This window comes from Taurulus bubalis (genome assembly GCF_910589615.1).
Source record: "Taurulus bubalis genome assembly, chromosome: 7".
Lineage (NCBI taxonomy): Eukaryota > Metazoa > Chordata > Actinopteri > Perciformes > Cottidae > Taurulus > Taurulus bubalis.
The window spans coordinates 2130001-2145923 of NC_136595.1; the positions used below are offsets into that span (position 1 = coordinate 2130001).

At 43.2% G+C, this 15923-nt stretch overlaps 1 protein-coding gene across 1 annotated transcript in view; it reads left to right on the forward strand.

The window, feature by feature from the left end:
- Nucleotides 1–15923, forward strand: part of mcf2l2 (MCF.2 cell line derived transforming sequence-like 2) — a 129175-nt gene that overhangs the window by 112927 nt on the left and 325 nt on the right. Inside the window, exons 32-34 of the mRNA XM_079221414.1 lie at nucleotides 630–739; nucleotides 4118–4233; nucleotides 11160–11233. Of these exons, the coding sequence (XP_079077540.1) occupies nucleotides 630–739; nucleotides 4118–4233; nucleotides 11160–11233 (300 nt within the window). The remainder of the gene's footprint in view (nucleotides 1–629; nucleotides 740–4117; nucleotides 4234–11159; nucleotides 11234–15923) is intronic.

The following is a 15923-nucleotide window of genomic DNA, read 5'->3' on the forward strand; positions in this document are numbered from 1 at the left end:
GAAATATCATTAAGTATGCCATAAAGTTCAGGATCAGTCAGCAGTAATACAGTCATTCTGTGTGAGAAGCTCGGCTACAGTTAGAATGATTGCAAACAGGCGATCAAGCTGTGAAACTGTGTCTCCCAGAAATACTTTAGCTTCCAGCTAAACTGTACTCTCATTTATGTTTTGAGGGAAATGTGTTTTCTCCCGGATCAGTCTTGAAACCACAAAGTTAACGTTGTGCAACACAACTGTGTGGTTTAGTTGAGTGACACTGCATGGCTTGGCTTGGAATGACTGTTAAGGTATTGAAGTTACAGATGTAAATGTAAATACATTGACTCTTGGTTGCACACAGGACATGAACAGCGGCCTCCTGGTGAAAGTCCTGTGTATGTTCTACGATGAGAAATGTATTTGTGATACGTCAAAAACAAACGTAATCCCGGAGAAAATACGTTTTCCCTTGAAACGTAATTGAGAATGTTGCTTTGTTGTCTGTGAATATCATTTCAGCTTTCATGATGATGGAAGACAAATAACTGCACAGCAACACAGTTTTTCTGTCAATGAAGCACCATCGCCTGCCAAGTGGAATTGTTTATGAGTACATTTGGTTCATTATGTGTATGGATTCCCCTCAGGCTGGGCCCAGAGACGCCTCCCTTCCATGGACACAGACGACTTTGAGACGATCCCCTCCAGTGCAGAGGAGTCCTCCAACTCCTCAGAAGAGGAAGGCGACAATAAAAATGTAGGTGACGCTCACTTTTTTTGCGAGAAACTGTTGTAAAGTTAAACCTGAATATGACCAGGAGCGTTATATACTTTAGAAACTGAAACTGAATAAAGACAGTTGAGTACCACTCAACATCCTGGTCCTGCTGCCTCACATCAGCTCATCACATCACCGCCGCCGTCCCTCCACAGCTCTCCACTCGTCCCTCGTTCCCTCCCCGCTCGTCCTTCACTTCATCCTCTTTTTCTATAAAATCACCCTCTGATCCCCACTGCTTAATTATTTCCCGTGGACATGTGTCTCGTTAGCAGCGGGCACTGAAGACTTGACATTTAAGAAACGAGTGAGGAGAGACAGAGACGCTGCACAGGTCTGCTGGGTATGGCAGCCTTTCCACATCCATTATCGTCTGTGTGATGTATCGCAGATACACACACGCACACACGCACGCACGCACACACACACACACACACACACACACACACACACACACACACACACAGAGCATGTTCGTGGCGCACAAACTCTTGTAAAGGAATTTACATTTTTGCCTCATTTGATAGAAGTCAAATTACAATATTTGTGTTTATCAACAGGAATATAAAATGTCAGCCCATCTCCACTGAAATGAGCATGCTAACCAGCTAGCCCTGAGTCACTGTAGTGTCCAGTCTGTCCAGTAATAGTTTGTTTATTGGATTAAATACCAAGTATACCATTGTATTAGCGTTTCAGGAGACTACTTCCCTGTGAGGAGAGCGAGCTAAAAGCAACTAACAGCAAACGTAAGCTAAAGGCAAACGTAAGCTAAAGGCAAACATATAAACTAAAGGCAAACGTAAGCTAAAGGCAAACATATAAACTAAAGGCAAACATAAGCTAAAGGCAAACATATAAGCTAAAGGCAAACATATAAACTAAAGACAAACATAAGCTAAAGGCAAACTAAAAGCAAACGTAAGCTAAGGCAAACATAAGCTGAAGTCAAACATATAAGCTAAAGGCAAACATAAGCTGAAGTCAAACATATAAGCTAAAGGCAAACGTAAGCTAAAGGCAAACATATAAATTAAAGACAAACATAAGCTAAAGGCAAACTAAAAGCAAACGTAAGCTAAGGCAAACATAAGCTGAAGTCAAACATATAAGCTAAAGGCAAACATAAGCTAAAGGCAAACATAAACTAAAGGCAAGCATAAGCTAAAGGTAAACATATAAACTAAAGGCAAACATAAGCTAAAGGCAAACATATAAGCTAAAGGCAAACGTAAACTAAAGGCAAACGTAAGCTAAAGGCAAACATATAAACTAAAGGCAAACATATAAACTAAAGACAAACATAAGCTAAAGGCAAACTAAAAGCAAACGTAAGCTAAGGCAAACATAAGCTGAAGTCAAACATATAAGCTAAAGGCAAACATAAGCTAAAGGCAAACATAAACTAAAGGCAAGCATAAGCTAAAGGCAAACATATAAACTAAAGGCAAACATAAGCTGAAGTCAAACATATAAGCTAAAGGCAAACATATAAACTAAAGGCAAACATAAGCTAAAGGCAAACATATAAGCTAAAGGCAAACGTAAACTAAAGGCAAACGTAAGCTAAAGGCAAACATATAAACTAAAGGCAAACATATACACTAAAGACAAACATAAGCTAAAGGCAAACTAAAGGCAAACATAAGCTAAAGGCAAACATAAGCTGAAGTCAAACATATAAGCTAAAGGCAAACATAAGCTAAAGGCAAACGTAAACTAAAAACAAATGTAAGCTAAAGGCAAACATAAGCTAAAGGCAAACGTAAGCTAAAGGCAAACGTAAACTAAAAGCAAACGTAAGCTAAAGGCAAACATAAGCTAAAGGCAAACATAAGCTAAAGGCAAACATATAAGCTAAAGGCAAACATAAGCTAAAGGCAAACGTAAACTAAAGACAAACATATAAACTAAAGGCAAACATATAAACTAAAGGCAAACAAAAGCTAAAGGCAAACGTAAACTAAAAGCAAACGTAAGCTAAAGGCAAACATAAGCTAAAGGCAAACATAAGCTAAAGGCAATCATATAAGCTAAAGGCAAACATAAGCTAAAGGCAAACATAAGCTAAAGGCAAACGTAAACTAAAAGCAAACGCAAGCTAAAGGCAAATGTAAACTAAAGGCAAACGTAAACTAACGGCAAACGTAAGCTAAAGGCAAACATAAGCTAAAGACAAACATATAAACTAAAGGCAAACATAAGCTAAAGGCAAACGTAAGCTAAAGGCAAACAGAAGCTGAAACGAGGGTGTTCACACCAAACGCGAAAAATCGCGGCGCGAAAGGGGCGTGGCTTAGCTCTGTTGCTTGCTTCTGTGAGAGACAAGCGACGAAGCTTTCATTTCCGCTATCGACCATGGAATAAATAACCACTAGTTCTGCTTTATACTTGTTGTGGAAGTCCCAAACATGTCGGAACATGAAACGCCCTCGTATTTGGGTTCATGACATCATCCGTAGCCGCACACAGCTTGGTGAATTTCACCGACTCCTCCAGGAACTGCGTCTCGCGTATCTCCGTAAAACGATACCGATTATGCCATCCACCATGGAAAGTTCTGCTTTATACTTTTTGTGTAAACTCCACATATGTCGGAACATCAAACTCCATGGTGTCTGGGTTCATAATACTATCCGTAGTCCCACAACAGCGTCTCAATGAAGCCGCTACCAGCGCTGGTTCAGGCGGAGCAGCAGCAGTTTCATTCAGAAACAAGGAGACGGCGGTGGTGACGGGCGGAGCTTCTCAACGCTGATTCTCAACGCTGATTCTCAACGCTGATTGGCTGCCGCAACTTTGCGTCACGCGATTTCTCTGCCAGATTTGGGAGAATTCAACTCACGTGAATTCGCGCCGCGTCCTACGCTTTGTTCGCCCCAGGTCAAACATTCTGTTCACGCCGCCTCAAACGCGTCTATCTCGCCGCGGCGCGAATAAATCGCCAATTCGCGTCGCAGCGCATCTGTGGATTGACTTTACATGTAATCTGGTCGCGCCGCAAATTCGCGCCGCATCCGGTGTGAACACGGCAATACCTGTCTTAAAAACTTGAGAGCCCTGCAAATGTAAACTAAAAGCAAACGTAAGCTAAAAGCAAACGTAAGCTAAAGGCAAACGTAAACTATAGGCAAACGTAAGCTAAAGGCAAACATATAAACTAATGGCAAACATATAAACTAAAGGCAAACATATAAACTAAAGGCAAACGTAAACTAAAGGCAAACGTAAGCTAAAGGCAAACTAAAGGCAAACATAAGCTAAAGGCAAACGTAGTTTTGTCTGTATTAGAACTGTAACCATATCCAAAACGGACCTGGCTCCATGCACGGTTTGATTCGTCGTTTCTCTCTGCAGGGTGACGGCAGTCGGTTCCGGGTGCAGCTGACCTATGAGTCTCGTGAAGGCCGAGACCTCTCTCTGGAGGCGGGCGACCTGGTCCAGTTTGTGGAGGAAGCGGAGAGCGGACACTGGTGAGTTTCAGCCGGCTCCGTGGTAGAGCGGTCGGGTGTCAGTCAGCTGGTTCCGGCCCGCTCACTGTTCCCTGGTTCCCTGAGTCAGCACTACTGAGCGGGTCCCCATCTGCCAGTTCAAACACGCCTCGTTCCTAAATAAAGGTGCGAGAACACACACTTACCAGGTTGTTTCCAGAACAATTAGAGCCAGCATCTCACACATAAGACCAAAATAAACTGACATTGCATTATACTTTATTCAGGGCGCTCGTGTTCATCTGTCTGCCCTCAATAAACTATAATTGCAGTGCAAGTTCTCTGTTTCCACTCTCATTTGCAGAATGTTTTTTTGCGTTTTTTGTTCTCTGAAGGAGTTTATATTTTTGGCTCACAATTCTTTTATTGTTGAATCACATTCTCCATGGCAGCAAAAGGACCGCAGTTTGTCTTTCTATTCTGTTTTCTGCTTACTTTCAGGTTTGTTCTTTAGTCCCTGTGCACTCAGCATTTTGTTGTGAAAACTGGGCTTGTTAATATCTGTATACTTGAGTCTTACGATTGGCTGAGGTCTGCTTATGAAGAGCTCGTTAGGAGAGTGGAATGAGAGGAGGCTGAGGCCAGTTTATGACAGTCTTCAGGTTGTATTACACCCAGCTGTGGCGTCCACAAATTCACAAAATGAACGATATCATCCAGCTGCAGAGCTGGGTAGACAACTGTTTCAGCAATGATTGCGACATAAAGAGAAATGATGTACATATTAGGACTGTTAAAAATAATGTTTGAGTATTCGTTTTGAATAAAAACATAGGTTCAGACTATTCAAATATGTGTTTTGCTCATTATGTCCATGTCACTGTGGGCTGACGCTCGCCTTCAAAGTGAATGGACAAGGCACGGTTAAAATGAGGAGTTATATAACGGGACCTCATTTCACTACAAAGACCTGAATAAGGTGTCGGCTGGCTGGAGGGAGATGAAAGTTTCCTTCATGCTGTTGACTATTATTGTATGCCTTTCCCAGTAAATATAAAATATCAATGCAAAGGTGTGTTTTCTGTTAGAAAACTGTGCTGCTCTCCCATCTTTGACGTGTCCGGCCTGCACCTGGAGCACACAGCTGATCCGTACTTGGTTTGTTTACATGACGTAACGCCTGCTGTGAGGACACCCTGTCTTCTTTATTTATGGATTGTGACTGAGGTTAAAATGTAGAGTATATCACCACGCAAAAGATTGCATACTGATCTATCACGCAGAGAAAAACTGTCTTTTGTTTAATTCAAAACTCCAGTAGGTGGGTTGTAATTGTAACTTTCAGAGGTGTTCTGGCACAATATCCCCAGTGATGTGTTTCCAACCAGCTGTCGTGGGAAGTGAGCTGTTGTTTCAAAAGACAGTTTTAAAAGTCGGCATCTGGTGAAGGAGTAGCTGACTCACATCAACCACCTGCAGCTGTGTTATGGTCATTTCCTGCTACCGGACAGCTCAATGGGCCATTTTGGCTTCAATGTTCAACCAGAAACCTGCTCAAAGTGCCCTAATGGCTGTGTGCTACCTGCCGCTCTGATATTTAGAATGCACCAAGCATCCAGCTACCAGCTCATTGAAACATTGCATCATTGTGTCCTTTTATTCATGCATCATTTGCCACTAAAAGGATGCCGTGCCAACACATTTCTACCGAGCTTTAATTTCAATCTACAAACGCCGGAGCAAATTGTGACATTGAGGCTTTAAGTCGCCCTCAGCATTATTCTTTCCTAATCCTCTGATGGTCTGGCCCTGCTCTGTGGAGAAATGACACAACTGTGATTAGTTGTGATTGGAGCCAGAATGGTATGCCTAATTCGAGGTGAATTTTTTTATGTTGAAATATATCCCAGTGTTGCAGGATGATAATCACTTCAACAGTGTTTTCACTGACAGGACACAGATGATCTCTTTGTTAGGGGAATTTGTGTGAATTGTGCATACTAATTCACTTCAAGGTCAGATGTGGAGGTGTTGAGGAAAGAAAGCGCGATGATTTTCCTCAGAAGTCATGATGAAGCATTGCAGAACAAAGAGACGTTGTGCTGTTTTCCCTTTACTCCTGTAATGGGGACTTACCTGTAATTATGGTTTCCATGTTTTCTCCCATGTGTAAGGTCGTTTTCATTGTTGTCTCGTGTTTCAGCCGCTTCCCCACTTAGATGTCGGGCCCATTTTTTATGTGCAAAACTAATTCAAGGTGAAAGTACCTCAAGTACTTTAGATTCAATCCATTAGAACGGGTAAATTAAGGTGAAATTTCCAATGCCTTTCAGTTTTTTACTGTTGAATCTTGATTATTTTTTAATCCAGCCTGACCCCACCCTAATTTATAATCAAAAGCATTAGATTGGTCGAGCGGGTTGAGAGAGGTTTACAGTTGGAGAAGTTTGAGAGGCTCAATTCAGGACACACATGAATCGTCACATTGTCACGCGGTGCTTCAAATGTATTGAGTGAAGAGACCCCAACCCCAACCCCAACCCCAACCCCAACCCCAACCCCAAACCCAAACTTGTCCCCAATCCCAACCCTAATTTAATTAGGCAGATCAATAGTGGGAATGGCACGATTGTCCTGTATGCACATTTTAAACTCCATGGCTCACACGCCATTCAGAGTGTGGGCCTGGAGAGTCACAGGCGGTGGAGCACAGCCCAGCAGGGGGCGACGGAGAGGAGATGGATCCACCGACTGGGGACCATAGACCTTTATGGGCTCAATGAAAAATATGAAGGACTTTTTAAACCCCAAGTCCATCATTGAGCCCCACTTTTGAGTCCTTGACTTCCTCCTCTCCTGCTGCCCGTCTGGGCCTGGCTGAGTTGTCCTGATATCTTATTTAAATGTTTTTAAATAATTTTGTATACTTACTTTTTCGTTTTAGATATCTGGTTACCTGTTTTAGATTTTTCTTTTACACATTTTGTCAAATACAGCCCTCCGAGTACCAGTGCCCCTCTTGGTCATATATATATATATATATATATATATATATATATATATATATATATATATATATATATATACAAATATGTTATAGAGCAGTGGTTCTCAAATGGGGGTATACATGACGGCCCTCCAGGGGGTATGTGAGATTTGTTTGATGTATATTTAAAATTAGCATCCATTTAAAAAAACCTTTAAAAATTGTTATTAGATAAATATTCTACCAAAAATGCTTTGCAGTGGTCACGGGGTGAGCATGATTTTAGAAGGGCTTGGGAAAATAGCATTAGCAAAAAAGAAGAAAAAGAGAGAGAATGGAGCTGCCTGGTTTGCATTGCAAAATATGTTTTCATCTTCTGCTAAAGCGTATTGATCTACATTTCTCAACCTCAAACAATACTTTAACAGCACGTCCTTCAACACATATATTACATTTTGGGCAAAATATCTCTTTGTCTCCCTCTCTGTCTCCTTCCTTGATCTCCAGTGTTGCACTATTCTTTTTAAACTTGCATGGGAAAAACAAAAAAGCATGTTTTGGCAAATGAACCAAAGTCTTTTCTGTTCATGAGTGACTGGTTGTGAAGCAGTGAGCAGTGAGCAGTGCCAAAGGTTTGTTGTTTTGGCTCCAACTGGCTCATTTGTTTCTAATTAACAGCAGTTTGCCAGTTAACTTTGCTACCCACTGTGAAGTCAAACAGGACTCTTTAAGCTGCTTTAAGGAACTTCCTCTGTTGATTTTGGCGGTCCTTGTGGACAAATGCAGTAGTGTTTCTAAGAACCAGACTCCCTTCAGAAAACCTCATTTTACTGCACATTCGTCCCTGCAGTCCTCGATGATTCCCCAAAAAGATGGCCAATGTGCTTATATGTAAATATTCAATTGCAGTTCTGATACATCCTCGGCTTACTTTTGTTCCCGGCCTTCGTGGGGAAAATAATTGATGCCTTTATGTTGGATCAAAAGCTTCTGTAAGCATCCATTATGTGCCTGCCAAAAATACTTTTCAGTATAAAGCTTTATGTACTCAGGAGGCAAAGTGAATACAGAGTGTCTTGCATTCTCTGTACTGGCCACCAGGGGGCGACTTCGCCTGTAGTAAAAATATGTCTGGTTGTATAGAAGTCTATGCTTTATGTTTTAAAGCTGCATTCTCTCTCCTGACCACCAGGGGGTGACTCCTCTGGTTGTATAGAAGTATATGCTTCATGTGTTAAAGCTGCATTCTCTCTCCTGACCACCAGGGGGTGACTCCTCTGGTTGTATAGAAGTATATGCTTCATGTGTTAAAGCTGCATTCTCTCTCCTGACCACCAGAGGGTGACTCCTCTGGTTGTATAGACGTATATGCTTCATGTGTTAAAGCTGCATTCTCTCTCCTGACCACCAGGGGATGACTCCTCTGGTTGTATAGAAGTATATGCTTCATGTGTTAAAGCTGCATTCTCTCTTCTGACCACCAGGGGGTGACTCCTCTGGTTGTATAGAAGTATATGCTTCATGTGTTAAAGCTGCATTCTCTCTTCTGACCACCAGGGTGTGACTCTTCTGGTTGTATAGAAGTATATGCTTCATGTGTTAAAGCTGCATTCTCTCTCCTGACCACCAGAGGGTGACTCCTTTGGTTGTATAGAAGTCTATGCTTCATGTGTTAAAGCTGCATTCTCTCTCCTGACCACCAGAGGGTGACTCTTATGGTTGTATAGAAGTCTATATAAATGACTCTACTTCTCTTGATGTATTCCCTCAGTAAACATTGTAAACATGAGTTTATGTCTCAATCTCTAGTTTCAAGTCTTCTTCAATACAGCAGGATGTTCATTTAGTACATTATGGTCATTTAGAGTCAAACAGACCATAAAGCAGGGGACGCTTTAGGGGCGGGGCTTCAAGGTGATTGACAGTTCGCTACCACGGCATTGTCTGGGTGTTGTCGGGTTTTCTCTTAAAACTTTAACCTTTCACAGTATGTTTTCACTTCACGAAGGTTCATTGTGACATCAGTTCACAGAGGCAGCCTTTGTGTTGATGAGACGATGTAGTTTTAGCCTTTTTCTTCCATTGCCATCTGTAATCATTACCCATACCATGGCTTCCCATGTTAAAAGTCTCTTGAGTTTGGTCCGCATTAATCAGCCAGGCCCAGAGAAAGGGAATGAGACTGCTGCAACAGCTGCCCGGGTCTCTCTCTTCAAGGATTAAAGGCTCAGTGTGGCTCGTTTGGAATTAAAATTTAATTCACTATAACATTACCATCACGGAGCAGTGGGAGGTACAACAACAAAACGTCTGACTTATATCCTACAATCAAGGGAGGAAAGGGGCGACTGAAAACAAAATGGCTAGAGATGAATAATAGATGTGTGTTTGGTTCACCAAACCTCCGACATCCATCCTCTCCTCCAGAAACACAGGGCCGACTGCCTTCATGGAGAAGCGGCCTCTGGAATCCACGGCTGAAAGTGTTTTGATCTCACGAAGCTCCCTGCCTTTGGAAGTTTCTAATACTCTTTCAGATAAAAGCTCGACTTGCTTTGAATATGCTCATTTTTCATCAGCTCATACATATTTCAGGCCTTAAAACCGTCCCCTGTAGTCTGCCTCTATGGGTTTTCTGCGCTAAAAGGTCTCCCTCACTCACACTCCCCACTTGAGGAATTTGAAGAATTCATAAATTCTGCCGTTTTTCTTTGAGCTTTGTTGTTGGATCAAAGCTAATGTGCAACTATAGAACAGGATGTGACTGATGGACCTTAAGCTACGCTGTGTTTCCTGTCCGCCCACGTGCACGCCGCGTGCTCATGCACTGCTTTATGTCTTTGTGGATTTCGGTACATATTTCGGTGGGCTTGATGTTGGCAATGTGTGGTATATTTAAACACATTAGGCTCATTACTATACTGTATATAAGGGTATACGAGGTTTGTGGGCTGCCATTTTGAAGCCTCAATGTTGCCATTTGGCCGTCGCCATCTTGATTTCTTTGCTACCACAAGTGACACTCGAGGTGAAGCTAAGTACAACTGAACAAATAAGACATTTAAAGGTGACTAACATGTTTCAGTTGACTGTCCATTGTTTAATTAAAACGTTATTCAATAAATTACTTGACTTATAAATTAATATGCCAATAATTGTATATAATATAATATATATTATAAATAAATAATGTTCTCTTTTATTTACTTATTTGTTAATTTTCTTGAACTGTGTTGTTTATATCAATATATAAAATCATTAGCAAATGTGTTCATGTATTTTAAATGTATTTTAAGTTTAATTGCTCATTATTAAATGTATGTATTCATGCATTTCTTCATTCATGCAGTATTTTTCATTTTCATTTTCACCCCATTTAGCTGTTAACAGGTGTTTGGTATCTGACTTCATGTGAACTCCATTAAAGCGTGTGACAGGGATCCCACAGTAAACATCTCAGAATCATTGCTGTATAACACCTCCTTTTCATCCTGCCGACCTGGTGACTTCCATCTGCTGTCTAATAATACCAATACTGGCTGACTGACACATCAGAATCATTAAAGTGCTGCATTCACTTCTGTCAGTCACCAGATTGTATTTGGGTCCTGATGATGGGATGACAGATGCTCAAACTGTCCAATCAAAGAGTGACCTGTCCGTCTGTTCAACCCCATGTTTGCTCCTCTGGGTTCCTACTACAGGTGTAAATACATGAGCTTGTGTTTTGCCATGAGACCTATGAAGGAAAAGCATTCTCTGTTTCAGTCACATATCTACTGCAGAGCTTCCTCCTCTCTAAAGACTGTCAAGATGTTTTATTTAAAGGCTGTTTCTAGAGACTAGTCATGTCAAGACTTGCACTACATGGAAGTTGTGCTGTCATAAGTTTGTTTGTTTTATTTAAAACAAAAAGTTACAAAGTGTTACTGTCTTGACTTGACAAGCGAGTGAAGACCCTGCATTGTGTCTCATGTCCTAGGCTAGTGAAGAACGTTTTAACAGAGGAGACAGGGCTGGTCCCGTCCTGTATACTGCAGACAGCATCTGAAGGAGGTCACTCATAAGTACCACTGCTACTTCTGACTAACCACTGGCAGCCTCCTCGCTGTAACACTCACTCTCCCACCCACTCCTCCCTCCGCTCCTTCACTCCAACTCCGTCAGTTGCTCTCTCACTCTCTCACATGGCAGTTGGGTTGGGTGGGGTTGGGCGGGCCGCTGCTGTGGGAGAGAGGGGCTGTTGGATCGGGTTCAGGTTGGACGGAGCGGAGGGGGATGGACAAGCTTCTTTTGTTGAGTTGAATAAGCGGAGCATGTCACTGCTACACTCTCACTGCCTCTGTGCTATTGATGCTGGAAGTAGGAAAAAATAAGTATATTTTGAGGCCAAGAATAATTATTCCAGTAGTTTGTCTGACACTCTAATTGTCATTAAAATGTCTTGCTACCTCACCTTTTTTAAAATCTTTTATTTAGATCTTTTTATCATATGATTGTCAAATAGCAGCCAAGTCGCCTTGAAAAAATGTCGGCCTTGTACGTTTCCACAAACCACGGATACATAGAATGTGGATGTTTTTTATGTTTCATGTGGCCATTTTTGCATCCAGGCAGGAAAATGGACATTGAGCTGTTTTTAATGAGAGTTAGTCAAACAAATACAGGACAATTACCCAGGAGACCACTGTTCCCATGTGAAACCAAAAGTTTAGTTTAGGTTCGTTGAAAATGCGCTTGTTAGCTAACGTTACATAAGAAATGTATTTATGATAGTTACGCTAGGCTAGTTGCGTTACGTTGTGGTGTTACGTTGTGGTGTTACGTTGTGGTGTTACGTTGTGGCGTTACGTTGTGGCGTTACATTGTGGCGTTACGTTGTGGCGTTACGTTGTGGCGTTACGTTGTGGCGTTACGTTGTGGCGTTGTTACATTTTGGCGTTGTTACGCTGTGGCGTTGTTACGTTGTGGCATTGTTACGTTGTGGCGTTACGTTGTGGCGTTGTTACGTTGTGGCGTTGTTACGTTGTGGCATTGTTACGTTGTGGCGTTGTTATGTTGTGGCGTTGTTATGTTGTGGCGTTACGTTGTGGCGTTACGTTGTGGCGTTACGTTGTGGCGTTACGTTGTGGCGTTACGTTTGTTATGTTGTGGCGTTACGTTGTGGCGTTACGTTGTGGCGTTACGTTGTGGCGTTACGTTGTGGCGTTACGTTGTGGCGCTATGTTGTGGCATTACGTTGTGGCATTACGTTGTGGCATTACGTTGTGGCGTTACGTTTGTTATGTTGTGGCGTTACGTTGTGGCGTTACGTTGTGGCGTTACGTTGTGGCGTTACGTTGTGGCGTTACGTTGTGGCGTTACATTGTGGCGTTACGTTTTGGCATTACGTTGCGTTACGTTGTGGCGTTACGTTGTGGCGTTACGTTGTGGCGTTACGTTGTGGCGTTACATTGTGGCGTTACATTGTGGCGTTACATTGTGTTATGTTTTGGCGTTATGTTTTGGCGTTATGTTTTGGCGTTACGTTGTGGCGTTACGTTGTGGCGTTACGTTGTGGCGTTACGTTGTGGCGTTACGTTGTGGCGTTACGTTGTGGCACTACGTTGTGGCATTACGTTGTGGCGTTACATTTGTTATGTTGTGGCGTTACGTTGTGGCGTTACGTTTTGGCATTACGTTGTGTTATGTTGTGGCGTTACGTTTTGGCATTACGTTGTGTTATGTTGTGGCGTTACGTTGTGGCGTTACGTTGTGGCGTTACGTTGTGGCGTTACGTTGTGTTACGTTGTGGCGTTACATTGTGGCGTTACATTGTGGCGTTACGTTGTGGTGTTACGTTGTGGCGTTACGTTGTGGCGTTACGTTGTGGCGTTACGTTTTGGCATTACGTTGTGTTATGTTGTGGCGTTGCGTTGTGGCGTTACGTTGTGGCGTTACGTTGTGGCGTTACGTTGTGGCGTTACGTTTTGGCATTACGTTGTGTTATGTTGTGGCGTTACGTTGTGGCGTTACGTTGTGGCGTTACGTTGTGGCGTTACGTTGTGGCGTTACGTTGTGGCGTTACGTTGTGTTATGTTGTGGCGCTACGTTTTGGCATTGCGTTGTGTTATGTTGTGGCGTTACGTTGTGGCGTTACGTTGTGGCGTTACGTTGTGGCGTTACGTTGTGGCGTTACGTTGTGGCGTTACGTTGTGGCGTTACGTTGTGGCGTTACGTTGTGTTATGTTGTGGCGTTACGTTGTGGCGTTACGTTGTGGCGTTACGTTGTGGCGCTACGTCTTGGCATTACGTTGTGTTATGTTGTGGCGTTATGTTGTGGCGTTATGTTGTGGCGTTACGTTGTGGCGTTACGTTGTGGCGTTACGTCGTGGCGTTACGTTGTGGCGTTACGTTGTGGCGTTATGTTGTGGCGTTATGTTGTGCCGTTACGTTGTGTTATGTTGTGGCGTTACGTTGTGGCGTTACGTTGTGGCGTTACGTTGTGGCGTTACGTTGTGGCGTTGTTACGTTGTGGCGTTGTTACGTTTTGGCGTTGTTACGTTGTGGCATTGTTACGTTGTGGCGTTGTTACGTTGTGGCATAGTTACGTTGTGGCGTTACGTTGTGGCATTGTTACGTTGTGGCGTTACGTTGTGGCGTTTCCGTTGTGGCGTTACGTTGTGGCGTTACGTTGTGGCGTTACGTTGTGGCGTTACGTTGTGGCGTTACGTTATGGCGTTACGTTGTGGCATTACATTGTGTTATTACGTTGTGTTATGTTGTGGCGTTACGTTGTGGCGTTACGTTGTGGCGTTACGTTGTGTTATGTTGTGGCGTTACGTTGTGGCGTTACGTTGTGGCGTTACGTTGTGGCGCTACGTTGTGGCGTTACGTTGTGGCGTTACGTTGTGGCGTTACGTTGTGGCGTTACGTTGTGTTATGTTGTGGCGCTACGTTGTGGCGTTACGTTGTGGCGTTACGTTGTGGAGTTACGTTGTGGCGTTACGTTGTGGCGTTACGTTGTGGCGTTACGTTGTGGCGTTACGTTGTGGCGTTACGTTGTGGCGTTACGTTGTGGCTTTACGTTGTGGCGCTACGTTGTGGCGTTACGTTGTGTTATGTTGTGGCGTTATGTTGTGGCGTTATGTTGTGGCGTTACGTTGTGGCGTTGTTACGTTGTGGCGTTGTTACGTTTTGGCGTTGTTACGTTTTGGCGTTGTTACATTGTGGCGGTGTTACATTGTGGCGGTGTTACGTTGTGGCGTTGTTACGTTGTGGCATTGTTACGTTGTAGCATTGTTACGTTGTGGCATTGTTACGTTGTGGCATTGTTACGTTGTGGCGTTTCCGTTGTGGCGTTACGTTGTGGCGTTACGTTGTGGCGTTACGTTGTGGCGTTACGTTGTGGCGTTGTTACGTTGTGGCGTTGTTACGTTGTGGCGTTGTTACGTTTTTGCGTTGTTACGCTGTGGCGTTGTTACGTTGTGGCGTTACGTTGTGGCGTTACGTTGTGGCGTTACGTTGTGGCGTTACGTTGTGGCGTTACGTTGTGGCGTTACGTTGTGGCGTTGCGTTGTTGCGTTACGTTGTGGCGTTACGTTGTGTTACGTTGTGGCGTTACGTTGTGGCGTTACGTTGTGGCGTTACGTTGTGGCGTTACGTTGTGGCGTTACGTTGTGGCGTTACGTTGTGGCGTTACGTTGTGGCGTTGCGTTGTTGCGTTACGTTGTGGCGTTACGTTGTTGCCTTGCGTTGTTGCATTGCGTTGTTGCGTTACGTTGTTGCGTTACGTTGTTGCGTTACGTTGTTGCGTTACGTTGTTGCGTTACGTTGTTGCGTAGTTGCGTTACTATTTTTCTAAACTTAACTAAGTTTTGGTGCCTGACCAATAATGCCTAACCAATAATTTCACAACGTGACGTTGAGTGTTTGTGTGTGATATGAAACGTATTTATGAAACATATTTTTGGTTCAGAAACCATATTCCACATTCAACGTATGCAGAAACGTACCATGCCAACATTTTTTCTATGGCAGCTGGGTTGTTAGAACCAAAATGAATTGATTGTATAATCAACTCGCTATACATTCATATATAAACTGAATAAAAACAGGATTGACAGTTGAGTTTCTCTTTCAATCATCCTGGAGGCTCATAGGTTTCTGTGCTGAAGTTCATAGTTTTGTGGCACAAAATATACGTTTTCCTCCATGACAGCCTCCCCTGAGCTTTGTGCTCTTTCTCTCTGTTCTCTCACTTCAATGTCCCCTCTGTCCTCCATCCATCTCTCCACCATCTCCTCCCTTTCATGCCGGCTTGAGGGCCGGTCCTTGAAGTGTCATGGCCTTGCTTGTTTTGTTAGGGAGCTCTCTCCGCCCCTCTTCAAAACAAATATCCCTTCCCTCTCCTCGCTTGCCCTTCTTTCCTCTTATCGCGTTCTTCTTCAGTTCTCTTTCTGTTTTGTTTCTCATAACTTGAGGAGGACAGAACTCCACACTCCAGCAGTTCATCTTCAGTATTTTGGTTAAGTGAGGCCTGTTTCCAAAAGGCCCTCTTCACCTGTCTGTGTTGATTGCCCATGTCTACCTTCCCTATAATTATGTATGCACTCTACTGGCTGATATTGAATGCCTATTACATCTCCTTGTTCTACCCACCTATTGAAGCTGCATTGTTTGGTGTGTTTTATTGGCACTGCAGTCCTGGCTATGCACCCCGCCTCTTAGACACTGTGTTTGAATGCCACAGTTTGTCCACATTTCC